This window comes from Oryx dammah, unplaced genomic scaffold (genome assembly GCF_014754425.2).
Source record: "Oryx dammah isolate SB20612 unplaced genomic scaffold, SCBI_Odam_1.1 HiC_scaffold_11, whole genome shotgun sequence".
Classification (NCBI taxonomy): domain Eukaryota; kingdom Metazoa; phylum Chordata; class Mammalia; order Artiodactyla; family Bovidae; genus Oryx; species Oryx dammah.
In genome coordinates this window covers 30,929,979-30,951,695 of record NW_024070195.1, presented here as the reverse complement: position 1 = coordinate 30,951,695, position 21,717 = coordinate 30,929,979, and the positions used below count along the sequence as shown (strand labels likewise).

At 43.5% G+C, this 21,717-nt stretch overlaps 1 protein-coding gene across 3 annotated transcripts in view; it reads right to left on the bottom strand.

The window, feature by feature from the left end:
• Nucleotides 1–21,717, bottom strand: part of PLA2G7 (phospholipase A2 group VII) — a 35,228-nt gene that overhangs the window by 12,460 nt on the left and 1,051 nt on the right. The window contains exons 2-4 of one of the 3 annotated variants that reach the window (XM_040249521.1): nt 7,799–7,941; nt 1,989–2,110; nt 1,394–1,538 (exon numbers count right to left, since the gene is read on the bottom strand). In XM_040249521.1, coding sequence (XP_040105455.1) covers nt 1,394–1,538; nt 1,989–2,110; nt 7,799–7,907 — 376 coding nt within the window. In that variant the 5' untranslated portion in view covers nt 7,908–7,941. Of the gene's footprint in view, nt 1–1,393; nt 1,539–1,988; nt 2,111–7,798; nt 7,942–19,586; nt 21,588–21,717 lie in introns of those variants that run through there. The other 2 variants (XM_040249524.1, XM_040249522.1) reach the window with 2 other exon arrangements.

Sequence of the window (21,717 nt, the reverse complement as noted above, 5' to 3'; positions counted from 1 at the left end):
GCTGACCTTGTGCAGGTCAAGAGAACTCTCTGAGCCTCAGAGTCTTCTTCAGTAAAATGAAGGAAAATAGAGCTCTCTCGTGGGGGGTTGGTGAGAATCATATTTAAGTGGGAATATACATAGATGGGCTTCCCTGCCTGCAATGCAGGACACCTGGGTTCGATTCCTGGGTCAGGAAGATCCCCTGGAGAAGGAAATGGCAATCCATTCCAGCACTCTTGCCTGGAAAATCCCAGGGATGGAGGAGCCTGATAGGCTACAGTCCACGGGGTCACAAGGAGTCGGACACGACTGAGCGACTTCAGTTTCATACGTAGATAGCATCACTGACTCAACTGACATGAACTTGGGCAAACTCCAGGGAACAGTGGAGGACAGGGAAGCCTGGCATGCTGCAGTCCATGGGGTAGCAAAGAGTCAGACACCACTGAGCGATTGAACCACAACAATGTGTAAAGCACACCTATCCAGTCACATAGTAAAGGGCTCAAAATGGAGGCTATGGTCTTTTCCTTCACTTCTCACTTATTATGGTCATCATTATCATCAATTATTTGTGTTCCACTTTCTCATCAACACAATGGAGATGTGCCCACAGAAACGGAATGTAATGACTGCTATAGCAGTGACCTATAAACCATTCAGCATCATAAAGACGTGTAATTATGCTCATCATTTCTCATATAAAGAGGGCTATTAAGAAAACTCCAAGGAGATGTTTAAAACGAATGCCAAAAGGTGTAGGTAGTTTTGAGGGGGAAATCTGAAGATGTAGTTAACACCAGGTCAAGAGGGTGAGACAGATAAAGACGGACAAAAGCCAATATTAATGAATTGTAGACATACTAAGTGATGAATCCACATCGGATTGTCTTGGTGAGAGAGGCTGGCCCCTTGGGGGTGGTTATGGGAATGAGAGTGGAGTTTCCTCATTTACGATAAATAAGAAATTAGCTTTCACTCCTTGGTTTAGGATATGGAGAGGTATGGTGGCTTCTGCCTTCTTTGTCTCTTTGCCCAACTGTAAAACAGACTTTAGCACATAGTAGAGAAGAGAGAGGTCACATCAGCCCAATTGCTGTTCTCATCGCATTATTGCCCCCACAGAGAATGGAAGAAGGAAAAATCTGACCACCCATAGGAAGATGTTGGAGCCTGTCTGAAAGTCTGATACCTTCACTCCCTCCACCCACCCTGTCATATTCAGAACAGACAAAACTAGAACCCTTGATTCTCTGATAGTTACCTGGTCTTTTAAGAAATACTCGGTCATCTTAGGAGATGTTTAGACTGGAGACAATCTATTTTGATCTTTAACTGCCTGAAACTCTTGCTGTTTTCAAGCTTTCCTTATAGTCTAGAGCTTACAAAGCAAGATCAATATAAATCTTACCAAAGAATAAGCTCATAATTTTGCCCATAAGCCAGTGTGTTCCAAGAAATTTACTAAGACCCCAAAAATATTCTTTGTTTGGGATCCAAAGGGTGTCGGAGTGATCATCATCTTGAGATGGATAATACAAACGCAAGAAGGTGCCCTGTAGAGGAAGGAAATGAATGTGCTTTTAGTCAAGTTGCTTCTCAAACCTATTCCAACAGCTGCTTTGCATATTTAATTAGCAGGGACCCAAATACCTCTATTGTGGGTGAAGAGGTCCAGAGAGCTTTTTTTGATAAGTTGCCATGGTGACTGAATATAGTCAAAAGGAATAGAAAGAGAAAAATATGCTTTTTGAATGAAAAGAAAGTATGAGCAGCCTGGTTTCAGACATTAGAAAAGGGGGGAAAACTGAGTTTATAGATAAGTTAATCTGAAGACAGCAGTGACCTGAGGAATGGCTTCACCAGCCAAAGGCTTGCCATAAAATCATACCAATGACAAAATGAGTCATTCCCAGGTGAGAGCAGGGTCAGTTTTCAAAACCTTCTTATGGACCATCGACACAGTCAGTATTAGAATATAAGGATAGATGGTATTAAAACATTACCTTATTAGTGTAATCAAACATCAGGTCTGTACAACCGACGGAATAAGATCCATTTCCTCTGGGGATTTTAGATTGACCAATGTTTGCAGCAGCCATCAGAGCTTGTATCCTACTGACCCATGCTGGAAAACAGGTCAATATTATTTTGCTTGTCATCCATGACTCCCCAGACTTGATTATGCCAAGAAACTTGAAGGGAATCAAGTGACCACCCATAGTTTTTGGCCTTCATTTCTTCACTAACTAGTAAAATACACAAATAGTTATTGAAGACCCTCTGTATGTGAAGAACTGGGTGAGGAAAAAGATGGCAGTCGACATGCCCCTTCTCCTAAGATGCTTAAGATCATCATCACCTCCTAATCCTTGTAGCTTTGCCCTTACCTGCTACTCCTATCCAGAGCATATTAAAGACCACTTCCTAAATCTGTTTTCCCTAAATATGAACTTTACCTGATATTTCAGATTTGGGCTCACATCTTCCCACTGGATATCTGCATCTGACAGCCTTCCCACAGGAACAGCAAAGCCCATGGTCCAGAGTGAACTTACATGATTCTCTCCCAAATCCCCAGCTTCACCCTCCAACCATACAGCCTGTACTCCAGAATTCCATAGCTTGGGGATCCCAGGTCAGAAACCTAGGAATCATGCTACTCTCCTAACTATTTCTCCCCTGCCATCTACATCCAACCAAGTTCCAATTTCTAACATTTGTTTTTAGCTTAGCATTCTCTCTCCAGTATGTCTCTGCTCTGCTAGCTCACCTGTCTCACTTACACCTTCAGTGCTTTTGACCCGACAGTCACCATCTCTCCTGAACATCTTGTTCACCTTGGATCCTGACCCCTTCAACAGTGTCCTTCACACAATTTCTGGAAGGATTTAAAGTATGAATCTCACCAGGCAAGTCTTCAAATCCTTCAATGCCTTCCTTCTACAAGTTGTTTTCCCTTGAAGAGAGCATGTATTGGAATCTTTCTGGAAGGCAGTTTGTAGGTTATATTTAAATCTACGATGCCTTCCAGTGTGGGGTGTCTTCTTTTCTCTACTGGGGGATTGAAATGCAGAGAGATTCATAGGTGTACGAGTTAAACCCCAAGTTCTGGGCACTGTGAGAAAAACCCTCGGTAATCTGAAGGTCCATTGCTTCCCTCTCTTATTCTTTTTCCCTGTGATTTACCTCCCTTCTATATGCTCCTGAGCAAACAGTGGGCTGTTGCTTGCATCTGCACCTTAGTAAATGCTGTTCCCTGCATTTGAAATCCCCATGGCAAACTCCTATTCAACCTTTAACATCTTGATTGGATGTCAGGTCTTCTCTAAAACCTTCTCTGATTCCCCAGACTTAATCATTTCACCCTCAGTATTAAATAAATTCCCTGTATATATTTTTATCTTCCTTCCTATCACATTAGACTAAAATTATGTTTTACTACTCTGTCTCCTAAGAGTATCTCATAAGAGCTGCATCCATATCTTTGTATCCTCGGATCTTTAACACAATGTCTGGCGCAATGATTGGAGCTCAATAAATATTTGTGAAAATGATCAGAACTAAACTTTACACTGTCACTGGGTCTCTTCTGTCTCTGTTAAGTGCTTTATGGCATATATTCTTTTATCCACCCATTCTGGAAATATTTTCTCTCTCTGGCGCCAAAACCCTTCAACACACCTGAAGTCTCACCTGTTCTCCTTTCTAACCCACAATCAAGTCCACATTTAATTTCAGCATGATGAGACCACATATCAATGCATCTGACTCACTTTTCTAGATTCCCTGCTCCATTCCTTCTTCTGGACTGTGAGAGGTGATTCCTTTGCTGGATAGTCTTTCATGCTTTCTATCACACTCTGCCTCTGCCACGTAGACACTGCGAACTGTGTTATGTATGGCATCTGACTTCATAGGGAATCTCTCAGAAAGATGTTGAGTTATGAGAAGAAGGTCATTTACATCCTCCACACTGGTGTGTGAAACACCTGCCAGTGATGAGCCTTTCAATTCATAAGGCCTTGCAACTTCAAGTTGGTCCATAGACCAGCATCACTGGCATCAAATGGAAGACTGGGAATGAGGCTCTTAGGCCTCATCTCAACCCTACTGAATCCGAAAAGTTGTGCCTTTTGTCAGAAGCACTGGGCTGAGGTACCAGACCACCTGGCCTGACACACAGTCAGCAATTCGTGTTCGAATTGTAGGAGATAGCTCCAAGGAAGGCAGCGGTTGCAATGAATGGACCCTGGTGCTGGAGCCAAGTGATGCTATCTTGGGTTCCATTTGTACATCTTACAAGCTATGCTGCTCTGTCCTAGGCACTTTACCCCCTTCTCTGATCCTCATTTGTAAAGTGGGATACAATTACTTGGCCAGCCATCAGGACAGCTGTAAGGATCAAGTGATCATATAAATCGAGGTAGCTTGACTTGACCAGTTCAGTTCAGTTACTCAGTTGTGTCTAACTCTTTGCGACCCCATGGACTGCAGCACGCCAAGCTTCCCTGTCTATCACCAACTCCCAGAACTCACTCAAACTCGTGTCCTGACTTGACTTACAGGTGTGTTACGACCACCACCTATAACAGGCAGACAACTGAGGTTATTTGCCCCTTCCCTAGAGTTAGCGAACTCTGGTTACCCAAACTCAAGCCCGAAGAGGAGTTTTAGCAGATCTACACCAGATCATGGGCTTCCCCGGTGCTGCGAGTGGTAAAGAACCTGCCTGCCAGTGCGGAAGACATAAGAGATCCGGGTTCAATCCCTGGGTCAGGAAGACCCCCTGAAGGAGGCAGATGAGAATCCGGTGGACAAAGGAGCCTGGCGGGCTACAATCCATGGGGTCACAAAGAGTCAGACGCTAAGACTGAAGCAACTTAGCAGGCACGCACACTAGATCATACCATTTTTCTCTGTATAGATACAAAATCCAAGGCATTTCCTCTGAAACAATTCTTTAAAAGGCTTTCCCTATAAGGCTAACATTTTAGGGTCTATTTAGAATTACAAAAGGCTTTTTCTCTCCCATTTAAGACTGTCGGCTGAGTGGTCCTTCATGATGTAATAGCAAGACTTCAAGTCCGGAGGACAGAAGGGCAGACCTGTGATGAGCAGCCTGGGTTCTCCTGTAGCCCCCACCCACAGGAACCATGGTGTGGCCACAGAGACTCAAACCACAGCTTGGTGAGGAGCTCCAGAGAACCCACAGCTGCCTGGGAGGTACTGCCTCTGGAACTGAGTGTTCAGATCTAGAGCCATGGGGAGACTCCATGTTGCACAAGGTTCCTCTTATGAGATGTCAGTTCCACCCAGGCTCTGGGAACCTTTCCACTCACCTCAGAGTAACCTGATCCTCTAAAACCTGCTCTACCAAAAAGCCTCATCCAGCGTTCAGGAGCCCAGGTCAAGGTGACACTGCAAGGCTGCCAGTTCCAGGACGCCTGACCCCTGAGAAGGTCTCAGAAAACTTTGAGCTGGGGTTTGAGTATAGGTCTCCAGGGCCCTGTGGCTGGAGGGCCAAGTGTGTGTGTGTGTGTGTGTGTGTGTAACTGATTCACTTTGCTGTATAGGAGAAATTAAATACAACATGTAAGTCAACTATATTTCAGTAAAGTTTTAAAAAAGAGAAAATGTTCAGCAGCCCATAGCTAATGGATAGGATTCTGGATTTCCCATTCTCTAGCCATCGATCAGCACACCTCATGAAAAAAAGGAGATAGGTAGGGGACTTGCCAGGCTGCATGGCCACTCTCTAGATGATACTGTTTTATGGTTCAGAACTTTTAGATGTCACTTCCTATTTTTCTTCAACTTCATTTTAATAGGAGCATTAGAATCTATGGTATACTATTAATCTTAGTATACATTTTTGGTGATGTTCATTTATCAAATAGTCCCAATGTCTGTTTCTGGGGTTGGAGATGGATTGTACAAATGTGAGGAAAATGACCGTCTCGTTATGGTTCATGTCCTCCATTAACAAATGGGACATCTCTAGCCATGCTGATAAACCTTTTAGCTATATGACCATATTTTCTATGTATTCATTTAGTATGAATGATACAAATAATCATATATTACTTTCATCTTTTATTGAATAAACTATTTCTAATAATTTAAAACATATTCATGCATTCTTTTTTGAGTGTTTAGAATGAATGGGCTGGGATGACAGATGAATCAAGCAGGGTCCTCAAGTTTCTGCTGGCTCAATAACAACTTTCAAGTTATTTTCAAACAAGGGGGAATAGGGAACATGTTTTGAAATTCCCACCCTGTACCAATATAAAGCACATGATGTAAAAGAATCTGCTTATCAGGTAAGATGCCACCTGTTTTCATCCTACAGGTAAGGTAATGAGAGAATGAATATAATCAGGCTGCAGGCCTCTTGAACCCAATTATGAGCCCTCTGTGTTAGTCACTAAAGAGGTATGACTCATGCCTCACCTTTCTGGTAAGTATTGTTGCATGAATGGACCTGTGAGATAAGAGGCCATTTCTATGCAAACACAGAAGACCTAGTCTCTCTTCCGCTGTTGTGTTCATTTACCCAGCTATGAAGTAGGGCCAGATTTGTAAGGCACTGGGTTATGAAAGATCTTTGGTAAATGTCACAGTCAGGAGTCACCCATCAACACTGCACAACTAGATCCAGAGAAGCCATGTCTCCCTAGGTGCACGGGTCAGTGGGTACAGAGAGTATAGTACCTTTCAGAGGCCACCAACACTGCTTACCTGAGCAGACGAGAAAATTCCTGAGCCCAACTCTCTGGAATTGGCAAGCATTCTCAAGACTCCAGAAGAATCAGTTTGCAATCAAGGTCCTTTTAGGGGTCATAGATGTCCCTGCCTAGAGATGGCTGTCCCGTTCTGGCCACCACTCCTGGGCTTGGCCAAGCCTCTGCCTCCTTTCTTTTGCCACTGTTGCGCAGTCGCTCAGTCGTGTCCGACTCTTTGCGACCCCAAGTACTGCAGTATGCCAGGCTTCCCTGTCCTTCACTATTTCCTGGAGCTTGCTCAAACTCATGTCCATTGAGCTGGTGATGCCATCCCACCATCTCATCCTCTGTCACCTCCTCTCCTTCCCTCCCCACAAAAGGTAAGAAAGAGCAGGGATGCACATCCATTCTTATCTGGGACTCCAAGTGCCTGCTGGTCCCTGCTTTTCCCTGTCATTAGATAGAAAAGGTTGTCTCCCTCTGCATCCAAACTCTAAATCACCATCTTCTAACACCATCAACCAGGACTCCCCACCATCAACCAGGACTACACCTGTTGATCGAGACACCTGCCTCTTCTTCACCATTGTGGGGGCAGTTTTGGGGTTTCCTTGGAGGGCACTCCAGGGGAGATGTGTTACTGTACCCAGAGGGCATGGGTCATGGCAGTCATGTAGAAAAAAGGCAGCATGGGCCTTCTCCCCGGTGATTGCAAACTGAGCTTCTAGCTTGTCTGAAAAGGCCTCATCTGAGCAGTCTTGCAGTCTTTTTCTTTTGGCCATGCCGCATGGGGGATCTTACTTCCCCAACCAGGGATCGAACCCATATCCCCTGCACTAAAGTGCAGAGTCTTAACCACTGGACTGCCAGGGAAGTCCCTGTCTTGCAGTCCTGATGTTGAAGAAGAAGGCACTTCTTTCTCTCGGTTCAGTAGGAAGAAGAAAGACGGAGGCCCCTCCATTCCCTCAGAAGAATTAAGGATCTCCATCAGCATCTTCTTAGACGATCCCACACATAACTTCCCTGGGGCCACTTCGAATTTGGCAACAGGTGGATAGTTCAAGCCCTTGAACAAATATACCTCTTACCTGGGGATTCAATATAGGCAACTGGATTCAGGTCTTGCCAGTCAAAAGGATAAACCAACGCAAGGCAGGTGCAGAGGCAGAAAAACACATGCAATTTGGATGGTAACATCTCCGAAGCTGAGCTGCCGTTTCAGCTTAACCTTCTTTAAGGCAAAGAATGACATGGAAAAACAGACATGCAATAAATAGGACTTAAACAGGCTGACCAATCAGTGAGATTAAGGGACTAGTAACATGATTCCATGGGTTATGAAGGGAGAAGACGTTTGGAAAAAAATGGCACATGCGTTTTCTATAATAGGTTTTGGGGAGGCACTAGGGTGTTAGGGGTCTTGGTCATGCTGGATTGCAGAGCCCAGAAATAACATTTTTAAGCTGGAATATTAGGTTGTCGGCCACTAGTTTCCTAATTTGTAGCAGTCTAGTCAGGTTATAAAGAAGAGCATCCAACTGTAATAATTATAACAATCACATATCATAATCATACACATGGGCTTGTCAAGCACATAGTAAATCCTCAATGTTTTGGCTAATGTTTCCCTATATTTGTAAAAACATCACATTGCAGAAGCTGAGGTTTTTGTGTGGGGCTGATGATGTTATATTTGGGTAGAATCTCTATAATTCTGCTCCACTGAGAGTGTCAAGGGGCAGATTGTACTTGCTGTTCCAAGTGTCTAACAGGGGACCTAGCAGGCAGCCAGGGTGGAACAAATGTCAGAGGAACCAGTAATGTCAGTGGAACATGTTAATAATAAATTACATTACAGTGAGACTCTGCTAACATCTTATCAGCAAAAAACTATCTTGGGTCTGTGCCTCATCTGTCCCCTTGCACATTTTCCCCCTCAGCTTTTTGGGGTGATGGAAATGGTCCAAGCCACCACCATCTATCTCCTTCTTGAATTTTGCAGTAGCCTCTAACTGGTTTCCCCCAAAGCCTATGGTCAGTTCCCAATATAGCAGCTGGAGTGACAATGCCATTCCTCTTGCTCAAAGCCCCCAGATGACTTCATATCACACAGAGCACAAGCCACAGGCCTTAAAGTAACATTAAGGGCTCTACAGTGTGTACCCGACAGACTCCAGATCTGACCCCCTCCTCCAGCCCCTCCTGCACACTCACCCACATACCCCGCTGCAGCCACACACCTCCTTTGCCATCCAGCAAACATTCCAGGCATCCAGGCACCCCTACTCCTCCTTGGAATCTGAACCTGTGTCCCTCTTCCAGGAAGGCTCTTTGCTCTGATACCCAAATAATTGGCTCCCTCACTCCTAGGTTTTGGCTTCCATGTTAGCTTCTCAGTGAGATCTTCCCAGTTGACTACACAAAGCTGTTACCAACCATCACCAAAGTTTCCCTGGGCCAGGAAAGGAGGTGATCTCTGACCTGGTTCCTCCAGGGTGCAAAAGGAGAAGACACCTCCCAGCTCAGCGAGCAGAGCTCACCCATCTGGGCCCAGCCAGGAGGCAGAGCCACTGGCAGCACAGAAGGCAGTATCCTCTTTGCCCAGCACATTCAGGCCATGCCTCCATCGGGGTACTATCTGCCCTCTACTGCAATGCGGGCAGATAGTACCTCGAGGGAGGCATGGCCTGAATGTGCTGGGCAAAGAAGATACTGGGCAAAGGTGATATGAGGCATACTTAATTATCTTTTACTTAGCATCTACTATAGGCCAACACTAAATAGCTGGGTAATTTACGTAGCATCTAGTCCTCACAATAAGGAGTAGACTTAGGTGGGTATTGTTACCTCCATTTACCCCAGTAACATGTGAGCCCCTCCAAAGCAAGGACTGGTCCCATTTGTCTTTCTATTATTGGTTCTTAACGGAGGTCCCAGGCTATCGTAAGCACTCCTAAATGCTTCCTGAAGGGTGATGAAAGATACTGTCTTCCTTTTGGTTTGGGCCATCAGAGAACCGAGAAACCCATTCACCGACGCTTCAGCACTCGGTTCCCAATACTGCACACAAAGTGGGCGGGGCCTGGCCTCTTGGACTTTACTGCCTGCATCCCAACTGCCTGGGTCTGAATCAAGTATGGTTTGCAATGTAACTTATATTTGCTCTGAGGTTTCACCCCCCTCCCCACCCTTAAGTATTATTATTGGCCATCTCCCTCCTTAAACACAGAAGTTACATCGTAAACCATTCAGTTAGAACCATTTCTGTTCTAGGAATGCTACTTCTTCTTAGAATTTATAATAAAAATGGGACAACTATTCTCTTGTAAAACATTATTTTTTCTCTAACTGTAAGGAAGTAGAAGTCAGTCCTCTCTCGGGAGGTTTAACAGTGAAACAGGCAATTCTGGATGAGAAGTCCTTCTGAAACTGAATCACTGATGCTGTGGCCAAGGCCAACTAAGTACTAAAAAAAGATTTTGATATTTATTTTGCATCAGTTTTACATTTTATAAAAAGCTGAATCAGAGCTACTTGGACCAGGAAGGGGACTTGAGGAGGGTTAGATTCTCGAAGAGTGAACAAACACTCCTGATTAAAGTGTCCTAGGTGTCTGAGAAGAGACTCGGGGTTGGTTTTCTTGCATCTCCCCTTGTTAATTTTGGTTTTGATTGGCTTTAATGTGAGGCAGAAACTCTTTTGATTGCAGCTCAGGCCTTCTGAATCCAAATCTTGATTATTGGTTTGGTTAAGAAATAAAAAGAAGGTGATATGAGGCATAACTAATTATCTTTTACTTAGTATCTACTGTAGGCCAACACTAGATAGCTGTATAATTTATGTATCGTCCAAACCTCACAATAAGGAGTAGAGTTAGGCAGGTATTTTTACCTCCATTTTACAGATAAAACACGGAGGCTTGCATTTGCAGCAACATGGATGGACCTTGATATGATCATACTAAGCAAAGTAAATCATAAAGAGAAAGATAAATATGATACGCTATCACTTATATGTGGAATCCAAAATATGACCCAAACGAACTTATCTATGAAACAGAAACAGGCTCACAAATATACAGAATAGATGTGTGGTTGCCAAGCAGGGTGGGAGAGGGAAGGATTGGCAGTCTGGGCTTAGTAGCTGCAAACTTCCATATACAGGACAGATAAACAATAAGATCCTACTGTATAGCCCAGGGAACTATATTCAATAGCCTGTGATAAACCATAGGGAAAAGAATATGAAAAAGAATATATAATTGAATCACTTTGCTGTATAACAGGAATTAATACAAAATTGTCAATGAGCTATATTTCAATAAAGTTTAAAAATAAAAACAAACAAAATCCACTGAGGCTTGGAGAGATTGGCTTACTCTCGTACTGACTGGTAGGTTTCAGTGACTTCACTATCAAGTCCCACCCTCTGAGGCATGTGAGAAAAAAATAATCACTATGTAGGCTCTACTTTTTACTTAAATATGCACATTTATACATAAATAGAAAAAATAAAAGTCTAGGTGAATATAAAGCCAGAATATTCTCAATGGTTACATTTAAGGGGCAAGATTACAGGTGATTTTCGTTTTCCTTTTTCACATGTGCTTTTCTAATCTGTCAACAATGAACAAGCATCACTTGAGTAGGAAAGAAAAAAGAAAGGAAACAAAACCCTAGCTCTTTCCTTGAGCAACTAAATCTAAATCGATGGCTTCCTGCCAGAAATAAACTACCCTCTTAGATATGCTGGGCTTCCCTGGTGGCTCAGACAGTAAAGAATCCGGGTTCAATCTCTGGGTCGGGAAGCTCGCCTGGAGAAGGAATGGCAACCCACTCCAGTATTCTTGCCTGGAGAATTCCATAGACAGAGGAGCCTGGCGGGCTACAGTCCATGGGGTCGCAAAGATTCAGACATGACTGAGCAACTAATACTTCCACTTCCTTAGATATTTTAGGCCCAATTTAGGGATAATGTTAGATTGGAGACTTTGCTTTAGAGCACTAATTTTAGGAGAAAGGTAGGCTTTGGTTTCAGTTTCGAAAACTGGAGTAGGTTTTTCAAAATCTCAAGTTAGGACCCATGAGCCAGTCATTGTACTAGGCTTTTAAGGGAGTCCCAGTGTGTGGAAAAGAGTGTGTGTGTTCCTGCATGGGTATGGAGTAGAGATGAAGTGTAGGATGACAAACAAAAGAGAAACATGCTTCAAAGAGTGCCCTGTTTAAAAAAAAATAGGGACTTCCCTGGTGGTCCAGTGGTTAAGAATCCATCTTCCACTGCAGGGGACTCAGGTTCGATCCCTGGTCATGGGACTAAGATCCCACATGTTGTGGAGCAACTAAGCCTGCATGCCACAACTAGGGAGATCACGCATTGCAACAAAGAGCCAAGAAAAAAAAAAAAAGCGTGTCCAGTTTTGGACTTCTCCAGTGGTTCGGTGATTAAGACTCCAGGCTTCCCCTGCAGGGGACGCAGTTGCTACAATCCCGAGTCAGGGAACTAAGATCCCATCCCACATGCCTCACTGAACAGACAAAAATGTAAATCATCTAAACATTTAAAAAAGTGTGCCCAGTTTTGTGATCTAGATGATGATGGAGGTAATCTACTCTGGTTCAGATGAAGTTAGGAGACACTAATTAGTCCAATACTGTTGTTTTATAAACAAACTGAGGCCCAGAGAGGGGAAGCAACTTGCAGGAACAACACAGTAAATTAGTGGCCACTTTAAGAGCAGAAGCGCTCATTCCCTGATCACCCAGTCATCGGATTTGCAGCAGCAGTGAGCCCTGCCCTGTAGGTGGGGAGTGAAGAATGTGGATCCTGTGGAGATCTGGACAGGAAATTCCCCTGGGCAATGGGAAAGTGAGAGCGAAGTCGCACAGCTGTGTCCGACTCTGCGACCCCAGGGACTGTAGCCTACCAGGCTCCTCTGTCCATGAGATTTTTCCAGGCAATAGTCCTGGAGTGGATTGCCACTTCCTTCTCCAGGGGATCTTCCCAACTCAGGGATTGAACCCGTTCTCCCGCATTGTAGACAGACGCTTTACCGTCTGAGCCACCAGGGAAGAGCTGGGCAATGGGAAGGGCCTGAGTTTGCAATCAGAAGGATCAACTCCAGGCCAGTCATTGGGTATCTGGAACCTAAATCACCTAATCATTGAAAGGAAAGAAACAACCTTAGCTTGTAGAGTTGATGAGGTGAGAAAATGCCAGCAAAGAGCCCAACCATCAAGCCAGCAGAGTGCCCTTTTCCCTTCTTCCCCAGAAACAAGATTAGCTCCACTGGAAGCAAAGTAGATTAGATTCTTGAGACTACCTTCTAAGAAAGACCCCAGTGATCCAAAAGCCGGTAACTGTGTCCTGCCCAGCTGTCAACACAGCATGAGTGCTGCAGGCTCCGGCTGCATCAGGTTTCTCACCCTCTGCATCGCTGACACTTGTGCGTGCATGCGTGCTCAGTCGCTTCAGTCATGTCCAGCTCTTTGCAACCCTATCGACTGTAGCCAGCCAGGCTCTTCAGTACGTGGGATTCTCCAGGCAAGAATACTGGAGTGGGTTGCCACGCCCTCCCCCAGGGAATCTTCCCCGACCCAGGGGTCGAACTCACGTTTCCTGAATTGCAGGCAGATTCTTTATCGATGAGGCACTGGGAAGCCCATCATTGACACTTGGGACCAGGTAATTCCTGGGAATGGGGTCTGTTCTGTGTATCGTAGGATGTTTAGCAGCATCCCTGACCTCTACTCACCAGATGCCAGTGGTAGCGCCCCCTCCCTTGTGACAAACAAAAATGTCTCCAAACATTGCTAAGTTACTTCTGCAGCAGGGAGGAACTGCCCCCAGTTGAGAACTCTGGGCTACATAATGGGCAAGCAGACACAGGCATGGGTCTGTCTTACCTAGGAGATGAGACAAAACCATACACTTAGAAACAGCGTGGAAAACCATGTGTGTGTGTGTGTGTGTGTGTGTGTGTGTGTGTGCGTGTGTGCGTGCTCAGTCATGTCTGACTCTTTGTGACCCCGTGGACGGTAGCCCACCAGGCTCCTCTGTCCATGGAATTCTACAGGCAAGAATACTGCAGTGGGTAGCTATTCCTTTCTCCAGGGGATCTTTCTGACCCAGAAATTGAACCCGGCTCTCCAGCACTGCAGGCAGATTCTTTACCATCTGAGCTACCACGGAAGCCATCTACTTTAAGACAAATAACTATAACTCTGAGCCCTCTTGCTAAGCAGGCAGGTATATCTAAGTATTCAGTGTATGTGCTGGTTTAGATTTACAAAGACATGTGAATTCTTCATCAATGAATTCCGTATGTGATATGAATGCATCACTGCATTTGCTCTTCCTCTTATTCTCCAATTAATCTAGTTGGGGATCTTCCCATGATGCCCTTGTCCAGAAGCCCCACCCCTTCCCACAATGTCCCCAAGACTGTGTGTTCACCTCTGACAGTGCTGACTTAACCACAACAGCCTATCCACCAGACCACTCATTCAACCATCCACCCATTCAAACATCTACAGAGCACCAGGTGCTGAGTACTAAGCAACCATAAACACATGAAACCCCATGGAGGGGTCCATTTTCCCCCAAATGGAATGAAGCTGCTCCCACTAAAGGTCCAGTACCCTTCATCTTTTTAAATTTCTCATATTTCTATGTACTTGGTGGGGGAGGTCCTTAACAATGTTCCTCTGGTTTCTGATTTACTTCTCTAGCTTTATTTCTTAAAGTAAGCTGTTTTATTCTTTTATGTGATTTTATTATAAGAAGCCACCCATCTTCTGTGGAGGTGTCACACAATTTAGGTAAATATGACCAAACGCTTCCCATGTTGCTAAAAGGAAAACAGGGCTTCTTGCTTTTCCAAACAAAGAACTACTGTAATTAGCTCTAAGTCACTGGTGTGCTGGGACACTGGCTTCTTTTATCTTCTGATGGTCATTAAGACCTTTGGGAGGATGACCATAAGGCTCTCGTATCTGAACACAGAGGAATAATTCATAAGTCTTTCATTTCTCCCAGTCCTCTTTTCACAGAAAAGTGCCTTTTTCTCAACTGTGGGATACAGCTTAGCTAGAAATGTATTTACATTGACCAACTAGGATCCTGAAAAGTCTAATATTGACTTTGGATATTTACAACAGGGAATCCAAAGTGACACACAGTCTTCACAATCACAGTGTATGAAAATCCACTACCACCACCACCAGCCAATATAATCTTTTCTTTGAGAAAGATGTAACTGGACAGACAGCAATAACTAGTAAACAAAAAGCTGGGAACACAGGACTTATTTATTCCTTAACAGTGCCAAATTTGCCAAAGCAAAACCAGAGATTCTAATGGGGGTATAAAAGGCATCCTGATTATTGGATGGTAATCTGGCAAGACTTCAACTGTCCATATCCTTTGATCTTTTCACTACTTTTCTGAGATAGGCACAGCACACAAATATTATACACAGGGAAGTAAAATCCTAAAAATGGTATGCCCCTTCATTTATTCCAATTCTAGAAGAATCAACACACATGGAAGCCCTACAGATGTCAAACAGTAAAGGAATACCATAGATGGGATTATATTCAGTTATTTTTCTATAAGTGACATTTTAAGCAACTATATCCTTGTTTGATGAAGAAAAATATTTACTCCATTCTGAAACAGGCTAAAGGCAGCTTGAACATCAGACTACAGCAGCAATTCTCAACCAGGACAACTTTATTCCCCAGGGGACATTTGTCGATGTCTGGAGACATTTTTGGTTGTCAAAACTGAGAGGTGACTATTACTGGCATCTGGAGGGCAGAGACCAGGAATGATGCTAAACATCTTACAGTATACAGGACAGACCCACAACACAGACATTTATGACTCAAAATGCAAATAATGCTGAGATAGAGAGACCTTGGTATAAAAGGATGTGGGTGAAACCATATCCTTTAATAATAAACCATATTCTTTAATAATAAAGAATATTTATTCCATTCTGAACCAGGCTATAGGAAGGTAGATTCCTGGTCAATACAAGGAAGAACTTTTAACATAATCAGGTAATTTATGATGTATTCCTTACAATGTAGAGAGAGCTTGCTATCAAAAAAAGGATTCTACCAGAGCTAACTGGTCCCATACTGGGATGCTAAAAAAGGTAGGGGTCCTTGGGTGTAGCTGGACTCTGAGTTTTCACCTTTAGTAAAGATATACAATTCCATTTAAAAGCATCAGCAAACATTTCCTACTTTATACTTATTATTATTGAAACTAGGAAAGAGAAAACACAAGACTTGTTCTACTAATTTGTTTTATTTCTACCATATTAGCTAATAGGATCAAAACTTAATATGGACATTATCACAAATGTGTAATATGCAAGTGACTTCTGCAGAAAAGTCTAAAGCCTTTTATACTGGGCACAGCTGATACAATTCTTGTGCAATCATTTCACAACCTAAGAAAAGAGATATGGCCAAAAAAAAAAGAAGCAGCAGTTCCCCATTGTGGAACCAATTTCGTGATTCTACTCATATTTAGAACACGGGAGCTCATTTGCCTCCACTTTGCAAATATCCAGATGTTTGCTGCCCTCTGTGGTTTTCAAATCACAAACGGTTAAGTTATCTAAGATCTCTGGGCCATTTGCAGCCATATTGGAAGCATTCTGGTACATTCCATGCCAGTTAAACCACATCTCATTGAACTAGTAGAGGTTTAGAGGCTTTGGCAAATGAAAGTTTACTTAAAGGGACAATAACCCAGCAATAACCAGACAGATGACGGAACAAGGCAACAAGTCACATGAGGAGCTGTTGAAGGAAACAGGGATGTTTACGCTGGGGGAAACCCAGATGGCACGTAAGAGCTACAGTTCTATGGAAAAGGGATGAGTCGTACGTGGACCCAGACTGTAGAACTCTGTTAGCTGGAGCTCTTCGACAAGTACCACATTCTCTCTATCACAGGAGCAGTTTAAGCGCACATCTGCGGAACACCATCAAGCATGCTGGAGAAGGAATTCCTGCGTTGGATAAGGGTGAATGTGAATTGGACAGGCCAGACTAGATAACCCTAACCCTAGGGCTCCCAGTTAGGTAACTTAAGTGAGCTCAACAGACCCTGTGTAATAGCAAAAATAGTGGTGGGGGTGCGGTAGATGGGGTCATCTGAAAGGGTCCAGGTGTATCCCAGTTGGCCGCTGTCATGTGGGAATGACCTCTTCAAGTTACCAGATCTTCATTATTATTTTTTTTTTCAGTTAAAGCCAGAAAATCATATTTGTATGTAAAACCTATTGATTTTTAAAGAAGAGCACCTAATCCAATATTTCAAAGCATTATATAAGTTAAACAGAAGATGCTGTGGCCTCTGGGAGAAACTGTAACATCTTCCTTAAAGATGCCCTAACCACCCTCAACCCTAAGGGACTCTGATAGTAAATAACACAGGAGAGAAAGCGTACAGATTCTAGAATTACGGTCACATCTTGTCTGCAATTTGAATCACCAGTCTGGCCACTTCAAGCTGATATTCAGATGAGCCGACCAATCAATAATTAATAAGGTCTGGCAAGGGGAAGCTAACTGGGGAACCACTAAGTCACTAAGAACTGCATTGCACAAGATGTAAATGAGGAAAGGCTTCTATTTCCCTCTGACAGACACCTTTTTTCTAGTATGCTGCATGTCAAAATGAGGCAGGGAAGAGAAACAGATTTTCTCAGCTGTCTGGCTGCTGAGAAGGTCAGGCCTACCGCAGCTGGTAAACAACTTTGAAACTCTTGCCTGGCCCCCAGAAACTGTGATCAACTAGGGAAAATTCAAGAGTTTCCTCTGAGAGAGGCCGCTTCGCTAAGGGAAATAATCCTATTCAGCCCTGATTCCCAGCCCCCTCCAGAAATTCTGCTGTCATGTAAAGGTTTTCAGTTGGCAACAGATCTTTGCACACAAACATATTTGTACCCAGCCATATCCAGCACAAAGACAAATCTGCTAAATTAAAAAAAAAAAAGTTTCCATGTCTAGCTTCTATTCTGAATTTTATCTGATCACATTAAAGTTTTAAAAGTAAGCTGGCTAAAATAAATAAATAAAGTAACAATACTCCAATAAAAAAATAATTAAATAAAAAAGTAAGCTGGCTATACAATACAGTATTTTTAACTATAGTCATCATGCTATATGTGATATCCCTAGGGCTTATATATTTTATAACTGGATGTTGGTGCCTTTTGACCATCATTGCTCATTTCTGAATTTTAGTTTATGCTGAATATCAGTTTAATAAATTACCTTTTATCCCACATTAAAATTTTTGACGGAATATGTTTAAAAAGCAAACTGGCTATCATGTTAGCATTAATTTCCCTGCCTTCTATGATGGTATGTTTCGTTAGTAATTCTTGGTTTAGGTTTTTCAACACCCTGAGCAGAGCAAAATATTTTTTTATGTTTAGTAAATTATATGTATTGAAAAGAATAAAGAAAAAGACATTGAAACTGGTATAAAATTTTGGCAAATGAAGCACAAGGAATTCAAAGTAGCATAATATTAGCATATTAGAATAGTAACAAAATCTTACATTACTTCATTTTTAAATTTTTATTGGGATACAACTGCTTTACAATGTTGCGTTAGTTCCTACTGTACAGCAAAATGAATCAGCCATACTTATACACAGGTGCTTGTGCTTAGTCGCATCCAACTATTTGCAACCTTTTGGACTGTAACCCACCAGGCTAAAGCCCACCAGGCTCCTGTCCATGGGAAGAATACTGGAGTGGGTTGCCACTTTCTTCTTCAGGTGATCTTCCTGACCCAGGGATCGAATCCGCATCTCCTGTGTCTCCTGCATTGCAGACAGATTTTTTACATGCTGAGCCACCAGGGAAACCCACTTACACATATATTGTCTCCCTTTTGGACTTCCTTACCATTCAGGTCGCCACAGTGGATTGAGTAGAGTTCCCTATGCTATACAGTAGGTGCTCATTAGTTATCTATTTTATATCTATTTTATTCTATCTATTTTATATCAATAGTGTATAGTGTCAACTCCAATCTCCCAATTCCTCGCACTCGCCCCCATACCTGCTTGGTATCCATACAGCTGTTCTCTATGTCTGTGTCTCTATTTCTGCTTTGCAAATAGGACTGCTTTACTTTAAAGAACATATTCACTAGCTTATTTGTTTTTGCAAGATGAGTGGACCAGACAGAGCAATGTCATCTCACTATGCAGACGGGAAATTTGAGACAGAAACATGAAGTGACTTCCCATTCTGCCCCAAAACACAGACTGCTCCCACACTCTGGTAAATCTCCATAATAAATATACCTGGAGATAGTTTCATCACCTTTCCTCTTCTCCTCCTATTACCCATCCTCCACAGACTCCCAGAGGAACCCTTGAGAAAAATGTAAATCTACCAAGTCTTGCCTCTGCTCAAGGCTACCCACTGCACTTGAAACAAAGTCCAAACTGCTCACCTCAGCCTCCAAGCCTCTGCCCCACCTGGATTCAGCCTCATGCCTCTGCCACCCTCCTCCTTCCCTTCTGCAGACTCACTGCCCTCAGCTATGCCTGGACCAAATCAAGCTAGTTTCCAGCCCTGTGTGCCTGTGGTTTTCTCCACCAGAACTGCCTGTCCATCCCTGGAGGCTCATCCTAAAGCCATCTCTCAGGAAAGTCTCTTTAAAAAACCCAATCCAGAAGCCCATCACACATACACACACACACACCAGTACTCTGTTACAGCATTTTTTTCCCATTTGCTTTAAAACATCTAGTCCTTTCCAAACTGACCTTGCTCATCCCTTGGTTCTAGAAAGTGAACTCCATGAGAAAAGAGACCGCACTGCTATACTCACTGCGCCTGACATGTTGTTGGTGCTCAATAAAGATTTCTTGAGGTCAATGAAGGAATGAATGAAGTTTATACTTGGAATCAACTAGCCCACTTCATTCAATTGATACCTATTTAGACAGCAGAGTTTTTCTTTCTCCTCAACTGCTATGTTTATTTTTTTTAGTTACAAGCTTATATATATAGACTATTAGACTGTGTCTATTAGTGTGTTATGAGTCATTCCTGTAACGTGGAGCAAAGGACAGGACTCTGAACAGGGGCTTGGCTTCATAGAGAAAGGCAGTAAGAATCCACGGCCTGTCCCTTCAAACTACAAAGCTTTCTCAAAATTCTGGAAGTTCTGGTAAAAGGAAAGCCTACATTTTCTGCATGTTCACAACCGTTTCATAGCAGTTACTGCTGACTGTACTCACATTTTTATGTTTTTAAACTAGATTCCTTACTGCTGAAAATACTGACAAATGGATATGATTAGCCTTTCTAAATAAGAAAAAGAGTTGCTTTCTTAGTGAAAGCAAAAAAAAAAAAAAAAAAGATCTAGAAATTCTGGAACAGTATGATTTTAGAGCTAAATGTTCCCTTCAGCTTCTCTTCACTCCTTACTTTGTCTTCAATGCATCACGTTTATGGAAATTTCTCAATGTCTCAAGAAGTCTGGCCTCAGTTATCAAAAGGGTCTTGAAAAAAATTTCAGGCTGATCTTCAGAATGATCCTAAATAACCTCAGGATGATCTTTGTTTTCAGGAAATATCCATTTTCTAAGATGTCAGGGTAAGGAATACAGACTCCTAACACCAGTTGGCATTCTCAGGGCTCACTCCAGTTGCCCAGGTACCTAGTTAGCTCTTTCCTTGATGCTCTACACGGAGAGCCTTAAGGACGGTGGTAAACTGTACCACCTGGATCGGATCACAAAGCTAACTGAGTGATGGAACACGTGTTCCTCGCCACTGAAGTTTAAAAGGTACATATACACTGGAGGAAAAATGAGGAGCCAGTTGCCCAGGATTCTGCTTGCTGGAAACTCCTCCAGAAGCTGGGCAAACTCTTTCACACCTCAGCGATAATTTCTCAGCTGTAAAAGGAATGAAGTGAAAGTCGCTCAGTCAACTCTTAGAGATCCCATGGACTATACGGTCCATGGAATTCTCCACGCCAGAATACTGGACTGGATAGCCTTTCCCTTCTCCAGGGGATCTTTCCAACCCGGGGATTGAACCCAGGTCTCCCGCATTGCCCGCGAGTTCTTTACCAACGCAGTCACGAGGGAAGCCCACGTGAAAGAAGTGGCCGAACCAAAGTAATCACTGCCCCCCTCAACTCTGCTAGTCCTTCACCCTCAATGGCTTGAGTAAGAAGGGTCCATTTCCACGAAAAGCATCATCACCTCAGCCGTGACAGGAGTTCTTGCACAAATGGCCGAGGATGGGGGTGATATTCAGCGCCGATAGGCGACGAGTAGCAGAGACGGCGAGAAAAGGCCAAGTACGGGGCTCTCTCACCAGCTTCAGCAGGTCCACCAGAAAGCCCTTCCCGCGGAAATCGGAGAATGCTGGCAGCTCACCAGTGCCTTCTGGTGGCCAGAAAGCCATCCCTTTCCCCTGTCCCTTCCCCGGCCCCTTCCCCTTACGTATGGTCCAGGCCAATACTTAATGCCCAGATCCCCCGAGTTCGGTGTTAGCCCAAGACCACATACTGTGGCTTCCGTAACTATCAACACTCTGAAGCATTTCCAGCTCCTACTCAAAGAGATCAACCTCCTGGCTCAGCATTCTTACTGGGGTCAAAGGTAATTTTTGCAAAACTGATCTGTTAACATAAACCCGTCTAGAACCTGATCAGCTAAGTCCTTCAAGGGCAGCCACGCACCTCTCCCTCTTCCCTCCTCTCACCTCCGCAACCTTCCCGGGAACCACAGGTCTGAATGAAAGCCTGACCTTGTCGTTTTCAGAGATAGAAAGGTCTACGAGAGGCTCCAGGGGTGAAGGGGAAGAGAATATAGTGTGTGTGTGTGTGTGTGTCTGTGTGTCTGTGTGTGTGTGTGTGTGTGTGTGTGTCTGTGTGACAGGGCTCCGGAAGGAGTTACACTCCCCCAGAGGGAGGGTGTGTGTGTGTGTGTGTGTGTGTGTGT